The sequence below is a fragment of the Glycine max genome, chromosome 7, assembly GCF_000004515.6.
Source record: "Glycine max cultivar Williams 82 chromosome 7, Glycine_max_v4.0, whole genome shotgun sequence".
Lineage (NCBI taxonomy): Eukaryota > Viridiplantae > Streptophyta > Magnoliopsida > Fabales > Fabaceae > Glycine > Glycine max.
In genome coordinates this window covers 42208412-42222952 of record NC_038243.2, presented here as the reverse complement: position 1 = coordinate 42222952, position 14541 = coordinate 42208412, and the positions used below count along the sequence as shown (strand labels likewise).

The following is a 14541-nucleotide window of genomic DNA, read 5'->3' as shown; positions in this document are numbered from 1 at the left end:
CATCAGATAATGTTTTTTTTTTATTAAAATCTTAATAAAACAGTTAAGTAAATTACAAAATGAAAAAAAGGGTTTCTAACGAATGAGACAAGTCAGTGCCACGTAGTAGTTATCTTGGGCTGTTTATAAATTCCAAATCCAATCGTCATCATCATCATCGTTCACTATCCAAATAACGTTTTTGTAGTGCAACAAGTACACAATCATTTCATTAACAAGTCCGAATAAAGCTGAACACATTCTCCTTTTTTAGCTATTATTATTGCTGCTATAGTAAACAATAATTACAGAATTAAAGGACATATTAAAAAAATTATTTTCGTTACCGTTCCGAAACAGAAGGAGCTTGAGAGAGGAGAAAAAGGAAAAAGAGAAAGAGTTTTGCAGAGTTGAATCGTGAAAGAGGAATGGCGAAGCACGAGGAGCTTCCGATCCCGATTTACAACAACCTAGAACCTGTCTATGGCGGAAGTTCCGCACTCGAAGAAGCTCAGCTTCGTTTCGACATTTTGAAGTCCAAATTCATCGATATCTTCGGCCATCATCCTCAAATCTTTGCTCGCTCACCCGGTTCCTCTCTCTCTCTCTCTCTCTCTCTCTCTGAATTTGTAAAATCTGTATTTCGTTTTCTCCCTTAATTGTTAGTTTTTATGATAATAAGAGATTAGAATATTGCGGTGTTTCATGAATATTTTGGTTTTGCGGTGCAGGGAGAGTGAACTTGATTGGGGAGCATATTGATTATGAAGGTTATTCGGTGCTGCCTATGGCAATTCGGCAAGATACGATCGTGGCGATTCGGAAAAATGATGCCGAAAAGGTTCTCAAGATCGCTAACGTGAATGGTGAAAAATATTCACTTTGTACTTATCCTGCCGATCCTCTCCAGGTGGATCCTCCAATCCTTTTCTGTTTCAAATATTGTATAACAACAATGAAGACCGTTTTCAGAATGTGTGTTTAATATTCTTTATTTATGATTCATTTTGTCAATCTGTTTTGTTGGTAATTTGATTTTATTTTCTTTGGTTGTGTTTTTCATGCAGGAAATCGACTTGAAGAACCACAAATGGGGACATTATTTTATTTGTGGGTGAGTTTATTTCATATTTCTCTTGCCATTTCTTTGGTTGTTTTAAGGTTATAACAATTGCAAGCTCAGTTAGATGTATATGCTTTGTGTTTGTTTTTTTATTTTTAAATCAGCAAAATCAATTATATTAATGAATCGGTACCGGTGGTATCAAACAATACAGTTACATGTATAAATCATTCCCAGGTTAATGGCTATTTATCACACATGCATGACAATAAATACCAATTAAGCCAAAGCCCCACAACAAAGCACATATCCAACGTGACCAAAATCCCATCTGACTACAACGCATACAGTGATGTGTTCCCACTCAGATTAATTGTAATATACAATGTATGTTACAGCCCAAACCGCTATACCATGAAAGAAACTCATAAAAACTTGATTAGTCAATTACCCCACCCGAAGCCTATCTTATATCAAATGTTGGCAAATGAATTATAAGGCTTCCCCATCTAGCAGGCATGCTCCCGGGTTCAAAGACCACAAAAGGAAGGAGCACTATTCAAATGATTTAAACTTCTGCCTTAACCAGGACCAAGCAACAAACTCCACTTCCTGAACCAGCGCCAAAGCATCAAAATCCTCATTTCTAAAAATACATGCATTTCTATTCTTCCAAATACACCACACACATGCACATCATACCACATACAGGCTTTCTTTCCTTATTCTAGAAGCACTGTTTTCAAATTGAGTCATCCGTAACAAGTTTTCCACACAACATCCAGCTTATGGCACGAAAAGAGGACATGAGAATAGGATTCTTCTATTTCAAGACAAAAAGGACACACATAGGCCACATCTTGGAGAATCACATTCCTTTTTCTACGATTATCATATGTAGGAAGTCTTATAGTTCTGCTTAATGAACCTTGATTAACACTATCGAGATGATATAGATTGTTTGTCATTCAAACTATTACTATTTACCAATGTGCATACTGGTTACTTTTTGAATTTAAATTATAAAAAGGAGTGCTTGCAAGTCATTTTAACGATACATTTACCATTTGTAGTGTGAAATTTTAAATGATCTACTATATATGAATGAAGGGGCTTAGAGATAGATGTGGTGGTTTCCTTTTTTGGGTGAACAAGAAAGAGTGTATAGCATTGTTGTTCAATTCAGTATTAATAGATAATGTAACTACTGTAGGTACAAAGGTTTCCATGACTATGCAAAATTGAAAGGAGTGGATGTTGGCAAACCTGTTGGACTTGAAGTTCTTGTTGATGGAACAGTGCCGACAGGTGTGTTCATTAGTTTTGAATTAGAATGGTGCTGCTAAGGACATGTAAATTTACCTCTAAGTTAATGTTGATCATTATATCTTGATCTCTATTAGAGATGACAATTTGTCCGTTGATGGCAATAAATTAAAAGGAAAAAGAGCAATAATTTATTTATTTCTTTACAGGTTCTGGACTATCAAGCTCTGCAGCATTTGTCTGCTCATCCACAATTGCTATTATGGCTGCTTTTGATGTGAACTTCCCGAAGGTATGCCTTCTGGGCTAGAATGCACATGTGTCGGTGTTATAGTTTGTGCAGAGCAAATTATGTTCAGTGAGCGTTGAATGGATAAATTGTTTGCATATATAGCTTGTAAGATTTTATTTTTTTTATAGTAATTATTCAGAGTTATGATAAGGAGTTAAGTGCTGGAATTTTATGTGCCATTTACGTAACAATAGAAAAAAAAGTTGAATTTTTAGGAGTGGAATAATTTACTACAGTGCTTTTATTGAATACATCTCTTTTTGAAAAATATTCTATTGTTGTTTGTTTAATATTTTTTGTTTATTCTGTTTCTGACAAATTATCATATTTTGTTGACAGAAAGAACTTGCACAAGTTACATGTGATTGTGAACGACATATTGGGACTCAATCTGGTGGGATGGATCAGGTTGTGTACATCTTTCATTACAGATATTTTAAGTTGTAATTTTAATGTGAACATGTACCAACTACCTATCCAAATATGGTCTTTTCCTCTGTATCTCCTATGGGATGACACTCACAAGTCATAACTACTATGCTACAGCTTCTTGCGGATTGGCACTAATTGACCAATGTTTATAACTAACATTCAAATTATAATGTCTCAGGTGAAAAATTGAACATGTGCATATGGTGTTGCTTAATCCATCAATCAGAACTAAACTGTATCAAATATATTAAAATGAGTTGTTTTTGGGTAGGAAGTGATGTAAATAATTTATTTAATTTCCATAATTTAAGGATGATTAATTGTAGGACACCATTCTTGTGGCCACAATTTGAAAATGATACTCATTTCACTGTAGATGTATGCTTGCATCATATTGTCCATTGATGCATTAATCTGCTTCCAACTGGTTCTCATCAGATTTTTTCCTTTTTTTTTGCACTGTATGTAGGATTTATGATCCAACTTGTGCTTCTCTTCTTTGGATGTTCTGACATTTTACCTGGACTAAAATCTTTTTATTTGGTTTTACTTGACAGGCAATCTCTGTCATGGCCAAGACTGGGTTTGCAGAACTGATTGATTTCAACCCAATTCGTGCAACAGATGTGCAACTTCCTGCTGGTGGGACTTTTGTGATAGCTCATTCTTTGGCAGAGTCTCAAAAGGCTGTTACTGCTGCCACAAATTATAATAATAGGGTTGTCGAATGCCGTTTGGCTTCTGTGAGTACATTTCAACCTAAATAATGTTACTCTTGTACTTACTCCCTAATTACTATTTATGGAGTGAAACATTTTTACCACCCAATTTTATATAACCTGTCAGGGTACACATTTATTGAATGGGAATGCATAAATAGTTTGGTGGTGTCTTCTTTGTTTGTTTGTTTGATGCAAAGAGAGGACGGTGATTTGAACCAACTTATGACTTCTTGCAAACTACCAAAACCACTTGTCCTAGTCCACTTCTAGTGGAATAGATTGGTCAATTAGATCATTTAACTTGTTTAATTTCGTTCATATCCTGGAATCCAATCATTATATTAACTATTTCTATTATTGAATTGAACAAGAAAAATCCGGTTCATTTCAGTTGTTGTTGGTACTTTCATGTTGGATTTAATCATTGTATACACATGTATGTGTGCATGCATCAAAAGCTAGTTGCTTAGGCAGACCAGCAACTTGCAAGCCCTTTTGGTTTGTCGATTATATTTATTATCTAAAAACTCTACTGTGAAATTTTCCAGATTGTGCTCGCTATAAAGCTAGGGATGGATCCAAAAGAGGCAATTTCAAAAGTGAACACACTGTCTGATGTTGAAGGGTTATGTGTATCATTTGCTGGTATTCATAACTCATCTGATCCTGTACTTGCTGTAAAGGTAATTGTACCTGGTATGATGTCATCCTTAGAATTAGCCTTGCCTGACACTATCTTTTTATTTTTATTGAGAACATTTCATTTCAATCAATATGGATTTCTTTGCATTTTAGTATTCTCTTGTGTTTGTAAAATTCTCAAACCTTTACCTGTTATAAAAACTTTCCTTTTGGTACAGGAATATTTGAAGGAAGAACCATATACAGCTGAAGAAATTGAAGCAGTTACAGGGGAAAAGCTGACTTCATTTTTGAACAATAATGCAGCTTATTTAGAAGTTGTAAAAGTTGCAAAGCAATATAAATTACATCAGGTTATTTTTTTAAGCTTCATTAGCAAAGTTACTCCTATTTGTATAAATCATAATAAGATCTGAATATATTATTTATTGTCAGTTTGGTTAAAAAAAAACATTTTTAAATGGTATATGTCATTTGTTTTGTTCTGTACTTCTGTAACTGACTAGAAACCACTACTGGTTTAGTGTTCATATCTCTGGATTTTATTTAAGCCCGGTGGTGGAGTTACTTTTATCCCACCTGCATAAGCATGTGACAATTGCTGATTGGATAAATTTAGTACTTCGTATATCTGGACTGCAAATTTTATTATATAGTTAGAAGGTTTCATGTATGACATACTCCAATTGGAAAATATCTATAAATTTCTTGTGCTTTTGTATTTCACCATTACCATTAAGCATTTTCATTGGTAGAAAGTATTAACAGGTAATGCATTATCCCTTTTATATGCTGTTATTTAATTTTGACACATTTTGTTTCTAGAGAGCTGCTCATGTGTATTCAGAAGCCAAGAGGGTACATGCTTTCAAGGATGTTGTATCCTCAACTCTAAGGTGAGTCTTTTGGATCTATCTTATGTAGCTATGCATCTGTGCTGTTTGTTTTCAATGTAATTCTCATTAACATTTTCATATTGCTTAAAAGTTAGTAGTTCATAGCTTCTAGAAGTAATTCTTTTGTAAGTGATCTAAAGGTTTCTTTTATATTCACTGCTCAATTATTTTCAGCGACGAGGACATGCTAAAGAAGCTTGGCGACCTTATGAACGAAAGTCATCATAGCTGCAGCGTTTTATATGAATGCAGGTATTGACTTACAGTACTCTTAAAATGTATGCATTGTCAATTGTTTGGTTCTGTCTGGAAGGATTATTTTATAAGGCATGATTTGTCATGTGAGCTTTTCCAACCTTAAAAATAGCAGAATGAAGCATACTTCCTTGTAAAATGTAGTTTCCTTTGTATGCACTATTGATATTCTTTATTAATGGAATCAGCTGTCCGGAGTTGGAAGAACTTGTAAATATTTGTCGTAACAATGGTGCTCTTGGGGCAAGGCTTACTGGAGCTGGATGGGGTGGTTGTGCTGTTGCTTTGGTGAAAGAGAGCATAGTTCCACAATTTATCCTTAATTTGAAGGTTTGTTATCATATTATTCTTGACATTCCTAATTAATCGTTGGAGATTTGGAGCTAACAAGTTGTCAATGCTGAATTTTATATCCATTGCAGGAATGTTTCTACCAGTCTAGAATAGACAAGGGCGTTATTAAGAAGAACGATCTTGGCCTTTATGTATTTGCTTCCAAGCCATCAAGTGGTGCGGCTATCTTCAAGTTTTAGTGTTCTTTAACCCGCTTCCCTTCTTATGGCTGCAACTTTCTTCCCGAGATCTAAACACAAATTAGATGCAATTTCTGATGGAGTAAGATTAAATGGTACCCTCATCGTTAAGTTATTTTAGTTGATACAATGAAAACAAATAATGTTATTGCCGAATGGCTAAGTCATCTTCTGTAATGGAAAAATAAACGTGTTATCACGAAAACAGCGTTTAAACTCTTACGTAGTTGCTATGATTAGATAATTGTAAAAATCCTTAATGTTTTAATATATATTGATTTTGGAACAATGGTGGCATGCAATATGTGATTTGATAATATAAAGATTTTCACCTGAACAAATTATGAAATTAGAGATGAGAAATGCGTATAAAGATTGAGTGATTTGGCATAAAAGGATTTAATTTGAGTAAATTACGTCTTACTATATTACACTGACACTCCCAATAAGGAAAGATGTTGTAAATATTAAACAAACAGTATTGTGTGTAATTTGAAAAAATATCAGGGTGTTAATGTAATTTGCTTATTTAATTTTGATTGGCGGGTATTGTAGGTTAACTTTTTTGGGGCTACAGAAATGGAAAGACTAATTTTAAATGATATTTTCATATTGATCCCTACATTCGGATTAATGTTACACAATAATATTTTTTTATCAGAAAAAAAGATATATTGATGAAATGGGCACAAGATATACCCATGATGGTTACATAAATCATTCCATAATACCTGTCAACTCTGCAAGTTGGCTTTCTCATATTTAGCATTGAGATTGCAAATATTTAATAACCCATTCCAAGACTGGCATAAATATCAACCCACAATTAAAATTACAACTGACAGTAACTTAGTTCCTATTTCCCTTCTACTCATAACCTTCTTTGATCACAATTATTACCCTTCACTGATCATAAATGTAATTAAGAAATTAAATAGCTACCATTGAGACAGAGACTATATTATTAGCAAGATTAACCCACTCCTCCATTGCATGTCTTCAAACTCATCCCCTCAAGGCACGTTAATAGCTTCGGCCTATTTCATTGACACCAAATGCTACAATAATATTTTGTGAAAATCATTCACTGGTTGGGTCAAGGTTAATTATGATGTCTTTTTGGAAAAGATTAATGGTCTTGCGGGTGTGGGGGAGTTATGCGGAATCATGAGAGAAAATTCTTGGTGGCTTTCTCCATTATGTTGGGACAATATAGTAACATGAAGGTTTAGCTTTGGGCGTTTTGGCTTGGTCTTGACTCTTGAGATTGCATGGGATCATAGATTTGGATACCACTAAAGAGTATTAAATTCCTCCTTATCCCAACAACCTCTCCTAAATATCTTACATTTATCGAATCTATTTAGAGGATGAGCAAACTCAATGGTTTCGGGAAGCAAATCAAGCTGTTGATTTACTTGCTAAGTTTAATAGGATTTTTAGTATCTTCAAGTTCTTGTTCATCTGGTGTTACTGAGAGATGATTCTCTCGTAGATTTTAAGTTTATCCATTTCTCCAAAACAAAAATTGCTTTTTGAAAATGTAAAAATAAAAACAATATCTAATAAGAGTTCATTTTGTTTTTTAGACATCGCGACATTGTGAAATATTCATAGCTGGTCATCTCTTTGGTCGTTAGTGGTTATTGAAATAAAGATCGAAAGTGATTGTGTTCAAAATGGTCGTTGGAAACTGTTTGGTAAGAAAACGCGTAGAATTAAGACCAGTATGCCGTGACCAAAATGGACTTACATAGATTTAAAAAGTTTATAACAATACATAAAAGTAAATTCTAAAATTACAAGAGAAAGTAATTTCTTCCAAGTATTTTAGTTTTTTAAAGTAAATTGTCAATTCTATAACTTAAAAGAATAAATAGTGATGATTAATTTTGCAGAGAGAAGATAATAGTGATTACATGGATTTATCTTGATTTTGTTATTTTAATTACAACTAAAGTTAAATATAATGTAGAAGTCATATTCATAAGTTTATATTGTATAAAATATTAGTGACAGTTATAGATAATGTCCCATATTATGCACAGTAATATATTGTCAATATATAAAATAAATTTTACGTAATTTCACCTCTGGTGATCTATATATATATATATTTATAGGATTTTATACTTTTTTATCTCTGGTGATAAAATGTATACTATTTGGATAAATTAACAATATATTGCCATTTTATCAAACATGTAATTATTGTCAAACAAACCAATGCGTGATCTGCCTTCAAGAGTAAAAATATTTGTATGTATAATTGCTAAATATATATTTGAATTGCAAAGGCTGTTGCTTATGTAATCTCTTCTTTCTTAACAGCTTAACACAAGGAATAGTGAATACTCTAATTCCATTTTTGGAATACAACTTGATCTGAATAATCAATCAGAATCAAAATAATCATACTCAAAGTGAGCTTTCCAATATATCGGGGGGGTTGGGAAAGTGAGATTTCCAATTCTAACAAATTTCAAGCTTCAACGGCTCCCAAGTTCAACAGCATGGTGATGATCTTCAGAAGCAGAATTGAAGTGAGACAATTAGAGTCGGTGCAAGTTCTAATCTGCCAGCAATAAAGACTTTTTCTTCACATAAAGTTTATAGTTTATGATGGAATTGTATAACAGCAAAGATCCTACAAACATATCCATCAGCTGTAAGGGTTGCCACGAGCGCATGTCATGATTTAAGCAGTTAAAAGACCTTTGCAATAGGGTCCTCTGACCCTGCACAAAATGGCATTTTTACTAATTGAACAGAAATAAAAAAAAATGGTTATAAAACCACTAAAAATACTATAGGCTGCCTTTGTTAAAAAAAAAAAACTAAAATATGTTTTTAATCTTTTAAATTTGGATAATAACTTTTTTAGTCTTTAAAAAAAATCTATTTTTATCATGATTTTGAAATCTAGACCGGACTGGTTAGTTTGATCGAGAATTGACCACATGTCCAGTTTAATGCTTTCTAATGTGTCATTAAATCAGCTCAAAACTTTGAACAAGTCAAAAACGGGTAAAACCCAATGCATTAACCGGTTTTTATTAGTCTCTCAAATTTTTAGAAAGTTATTTTTAATCTCTCTTTCTTTAATAATGTTATAATTTGTGACAGTTTTTCATCGTCAAAAATATTTTTTTAATCTAATTTCTTTAAAAATCATTTATGTCAATTTAAAATTATCATATGTAAAAAAATATCACAATTCTACATCAATATTTTTATGTTTTTTCTTTAAAACAACTAAAATATGTAAAAGAATAATCATCAAATCATATGAGTAAAATATTTTGATAATTTAGTTAAAAATTATTTTTTAAAAATTAAATTAAAAAATAATTTATGATTTAAAACTATCACTATTTGTGATATCATGAATATAATGAATAAAGATGGATTAAAAGTAACTTTTGAAAATATGAGGGACTAATAAAAATAAATATTTTTTTAATAGCTAAAAAAATAATTATTTAAATTTAAAAGACTAAAAATATATTTAAGTCAAAAAATAATAACCAATTATCAATGAAACTGTTATGCTTCAGTTGAAGATGGATGCAGCAAGATGCTATGTATTTCATTTGCTCAGAGACCTAGATAACACCTTTAAAGTGTTATTAGCTTCAAAGGTTTGGTATAGTTGAATCCTCAAGCCTTAAGCGTCCATGCTAATATCACTACCTTTTTGCAAACTTGCATTTAGTAAATGAATAAATTAGACTGGAGCTCAAATATTGATTTTCTATCTAAAAAATCATGCTAAAGTTAGAAAGCAATATTAGAATCCTAACTTCCAAAATTCAGGTATTGCTTTTGTTTTGCTGTATCCTTGCCAACAATGCACACAATATCAACATTTGCAAGTCTTTTACTTTTTGACTATTTTTGCCTTTCAAAAAACAGTTAAAAATAATAAAAAGTGAGCATTATACAAAAAACATTGTTAAGTTTCAAACTTCATCTTCAAGTCTCTTAAGGGTTTGATGACATAATACTCTCCATCAATTTGTAGGATTTCCCCCCTTTGTGCCACTCTGACCTCTCCCTGTAGAAAGTAGCAATGACAAAATTAGTAATTAACTGTTGTACCTTAAGAAATCATATAAACTACTAATTTATATTCTTTTCCTTTCTGAGTTTACTTGTTTATCAGATGAAGGTGAACATGTTACGGAAGGATTACCATATAAGACATGCAATGCAACTCACAAAGAATGACAAATTTCATTCTAAAAAAAAAAGTAAAAGGTTTGACATAGAGATAATTAAAATGACTCTGAATATATAGCCTAGGGAAGAACCTTCCTCAATTATCATCAAATCAAAGTGAAAGTTATAAATTGCCATTAAAAAGTTATGAAATTATCTGATGGTCCATACTAAATTTCGCTTGAGCTTAAACTACAGTCGTTGGATCACTTCCTCCAAAAGATAAGAGTTGTTTATGTTAGGGCCTGGCAAATCTTGAAATATCAGAACCCACGTGCTTTTGTAGCTTAGTTATTAGATGTGGGTTCAAATTGCACGTGGTTGTGCAAAAGCCCCTATCACGACTTATTCAATTGATTATTAACGATAAACGTCAAAACTATTAAATCTTTGAATATAATATCCAAGAAAAATCTTGGCATTTAGTAATAATTTGATTTTGGTTCTTTCATTTTTCAGTTCTTGGTGACAGAGATATTTCACGGGAAGTGAAAATTCAAAACACACACAAACATAAGGCTTCAAAATAGATTTTTTTTTTTAATTTTATTTTTTATGTTTGTATGGTACGAGGGGAAAAATTCGCCAACTAAGCGATTCAGCTCATCAATTATTAATTTTCTGCAAATTGTTCTCTCTTTCTTCTTTATATTTTTTATATGCTTGAATTTTATTTATACACAGGGCTTGGCAAAGGACCCTATACATCTTGCTAAATCGGTGAATTGCTTATATTAGTTAATGTTTTTTATTCCGCAAGCCAATCTTATAAAGGGGCAGTGTTTATTGTTCAAAGAATTGTAAATAATTGTAAATGTCATTATTATTTATCCTTTAAAAATACATAGTTGATTTAAGCTTTTCTGGAAAAAGAACAAGGGCAACTGCAGCTAGAAATCAATCAATCATTATTCATCACTACTTGCTTTTAAAAGAAAACAATGTGAATGTGTAAAAGTTCATATTTTCTTTTGATACATAAACTTTTAGAATGGGATGACCGACGGTGCCTAAATTATCTAAGATGAAAAAAGCCTACAATTTTCTTTAAAATATAGGTAGTTCCATTTCCCTGTTTACACTATCTCACCAACAACTTATAATTTCAATTTCTATTAGTATCCTGTCTTACACAAAAAAAATCTTATTAAAATTTATTAAGTATATAAATGATTACTGATTAGGTCTATTCACACTTTTATTTGTCAATTTTCACTCTTTATTATGTATTAAAAATTTATAATTATAATTTTTAAATTAACCTTATTTAAAAAATATTGCATAAACTTCAAAGTTAAAATTAAACACAACTGCCATAAATAGTTCTTTATTCTTAGTTTTAACATAATGTCCAGTGGATTATTGAGTTTTAAAATTTCAAATTTATCAGAAAATAGAACTACTTTTTACTTTAGAAAATATCACATTTTTTTATAATAGTCGGTGATAAATTCCAAACCACAACTTTAAATAAAAATTTCATTTCTATCTAACTTGAATAGGATTAGAGAATGCATGTGATCTCTTAAAAAAAAAATATTGATTAAATTTTTTAAATGATGACCCATGTATCATTTGTAAAAGGTAATCTCGTTTATGCCGAGAAAATCTATAATATGATGGGTTTGTTTTTTAAATTAAAAATGTTTTAATTTAAAATATTTTTTAAGAGAATTAAGCTATCACTTAAACTGGTTAGTCGTTTGTTTCTTAGTTAATTTAAATTATTAGTAAATATGGATCGATGTTGACTATTTTTTCAGATTTATAAACGGAGAGAGTGCATACAAAATAATCACTTCTTAAGTGGTAAGTATCACATCCATTACACTATAGTAAGTATCAAAGAGACACATAAGTCCTTTTAATAGTTTTTTCCTTGTAGAGGCACATGGCTTCATTCTTTTAACTACATTTACACTTAAGCATTGAGATGCTTAAAGCAAAATTTCAAAAGTGAAAAAAGAGAAGAATAATTGGTAAAGGTTAATGCATTTAACTAAAATTCTTAAATAAAAGTGTAATTCAAACAGGTTAATTTTAACAATCCCTAAAGTGCTAATTGATCTATCTAGTTGTATATTCAATTAAAATTTAATAAAAATTATACAAGGGCAGTCTCAGAAAATAAAATTATAAAATTATTAATGAAGAATGTAAATTAGGAAATGATAATGTGAATAGAACCTTTACTCTTTAAAACATAGTCAGATAATAATGTTATAGAAAAATTTGAATACTATTAAGTTTTCGTACGTGTTTCGGAAGACTAATCCTTTCTACTTAATTCAACCTTGTTAGTTATAATATAATAATTTTATACAATTGATTTATAAACACGATTCAAACAATGTATACAAAAATATAAAAGTTAAATTAGATTAAATTAAAATTTAATTGAAAACTCATTCTAATTGATGGGGAAGAAGAAGTTCATATTGTAGGAGTCTCACCTTGCCTCCCAAACTTGACAACTTTGTGTTTCTCTTCCTCTTTTGAAACAAAGAGTGGAAAGAAACAATTGTCCCAAGGGAAACTATCAGCACTGATTAATAATGGTGACTAGGGCAGGATCATTATAAGGAATCATCCTTTTAAGATACCCAGCATATCTGTCACTTATTTTGGTGCACTGCTCCTACCCACCTCCCATTTTTTCATTCGGCTGAACCCAATTTCTTGACAAATAAAAATATAAGAAAAAATAATTGGCTATACATTAAATTTTTAAACTATATGGAAAAGTTGCTGCACATTCTGCCTTTTATATATCCGATCCTGCCACCAAAAGAGTGAAGACAGGCTATAATGTCATTAAGTTATGGCTGCCGAAATCAATATTTAAGAAGTTTTAACAATAAATAGAAAAATTTCATGATCAACGGAAATAGATAATTTCAAACTGTTAGTTATGAGAGGTTTATTGAAATGAGTAAGACAAAGTTTCACGTTAAAATAACCATAATTCAAATTCTTATTCATTTTTATGAGATGAGATAAATGTCACTATCCATTTTTCTAAAATAAAATAAATATAAAATGCATATATATTTTTTAAATGTAGAATCTTTTCTTAAATTAAGATGTTACCTTTTCTCCTAAAATTTCCATCCTCCCATAAAAAGAACTATTTACTATTAGTTCAGCACATAAAATTCGTTGGCTATCAATGCAAAACCAAGCTAACATGAGTATAGGTTAAAATTAATGCCAGGTAAATTTATTTTATTAGAACTAATGCATTAGGTAACATAACCCCCCAAAATAAAAAAAGGGGGGCAACAGTAGGTCCTTTATGAACAAATATTTATTACATCAATCTTTACGAATAACTATTTACTACTACTTCTTAATAAAGACGCGTGCGCGAAGGGGGAGCGTAAAACACGTTTTTCAAATGAAAATTTTTTCCATTTTAAAATTAAATAAAAATAAATAAAATATAGAAGGTTTATTATATTAAGCCTGATATTGTGAGTTTTTTTTTCTTTACAAGATTTAAGTGTAACAGTACGTAAATACTTTTGAGATTATTTGGTTAAAATTAAATGATTACCTCAACTATCCATATAATAAAAGTTTTTTTTTCGAGTTCGGACACTATGAATATTCCTTAAACCATTGAGTCAAATACTAATTTTGCTTGTGATGATGACTTTGCTATTCCAAAAAATTTCGCATAAGATAAGAATCGAACATAAATTATTCAATTAATAAATTGTTTTCACTCGTGTCAATATAACAAAATCTTAAACCTTTAGTTCTATATAACAAAAGTTAGTGTATTAGTAGTTGAAACAAAACTCTAATTTTAATAAAAAAATTAAAAAATTTCTAAGTTTATCTTTTTTAAATTTTCTTATAATACCATTTTTTTTATATATAAAAAGTATCTAGGTTGAAAATGAATTTTTGTTGAACATTTTGTATGATAAGATTCTCATTATATCATGACTATAAATGAAATTGATTTAAGAATAAAATATCTAATATAAACATTTGACATAATTTTTATAGAATTTAATATTTATGGATGAATATAATAAATTTATATTATTATTCAATTATAAATTATTATTTAAATTATTTAAAAAATTAATAAATTGATCATATACGATAAATTGTGATCAAATGATTATAATTTTTTTTACACTATCATTTAGGCATATTTTTTTTCTTCTCATTTTTATATTATAACCATTCAAAAATCAATAAATAAATATCCCAAAAAAAAGTGTCG

General features: G+C 30.4%; 1 protein-coding gene across 1 annotated transcript; it reads left to right on the top strand.

The window, feature by feature from the left end:
* Positions 1–161: 161 nt before the first annotated feature.
* Positions 162–6369, top strand: LOC100796793 (galactokinase). The gene is made up of 13 exons (XM_003529465.4): positions 162–570; positions 711–889; positions 1047–1093; positions 2256–2350; positions 2518–2600; positions 2940–3008; positions 3590–3775; positions 4303–4437; positions 4615–4749; positions 5222–5292; positions 5467–5544; positions 5736–5877; positions 5970–6369. Exons 1-13 carry the CDS (start codon positions 408–410, stop codon positions 6078–6080), a joined length of 1494 nt encoding a protein of 497 aa, XP_003529513.1. The 5' UTR covers positions 162–407; the 3' UTR covers positions 6081–6369.
* The last annotated feature ends 8172 nt before the right edge of the window (positions 6370–14541 follow it).

Excerpts from the sequence above, each read along its gene's own strand:
- LOC100796793 (XM_003529465.4), top strand. The coding sequence starts at position 408 with ATGGCGAAGCACGAGGAGCTTCCGATCCCGATTTACAACAACCTAGAA. Across the intron at positions 571-710 it reads AATCTTTGCTCGCTCACCCG|GGAGAGTGAACTTGATTGGG; the intron begins GTTCCTCTCTCT and ends TTTGCGGTGCAG. Across the intron at positions 4,750-5,221 it reads AGCAATATAAATTACATCAG|AGAGCTGCTCATGTGTATTC; the intron begins GTTATTTTTTTA and ends TTTTGTTTCTAG.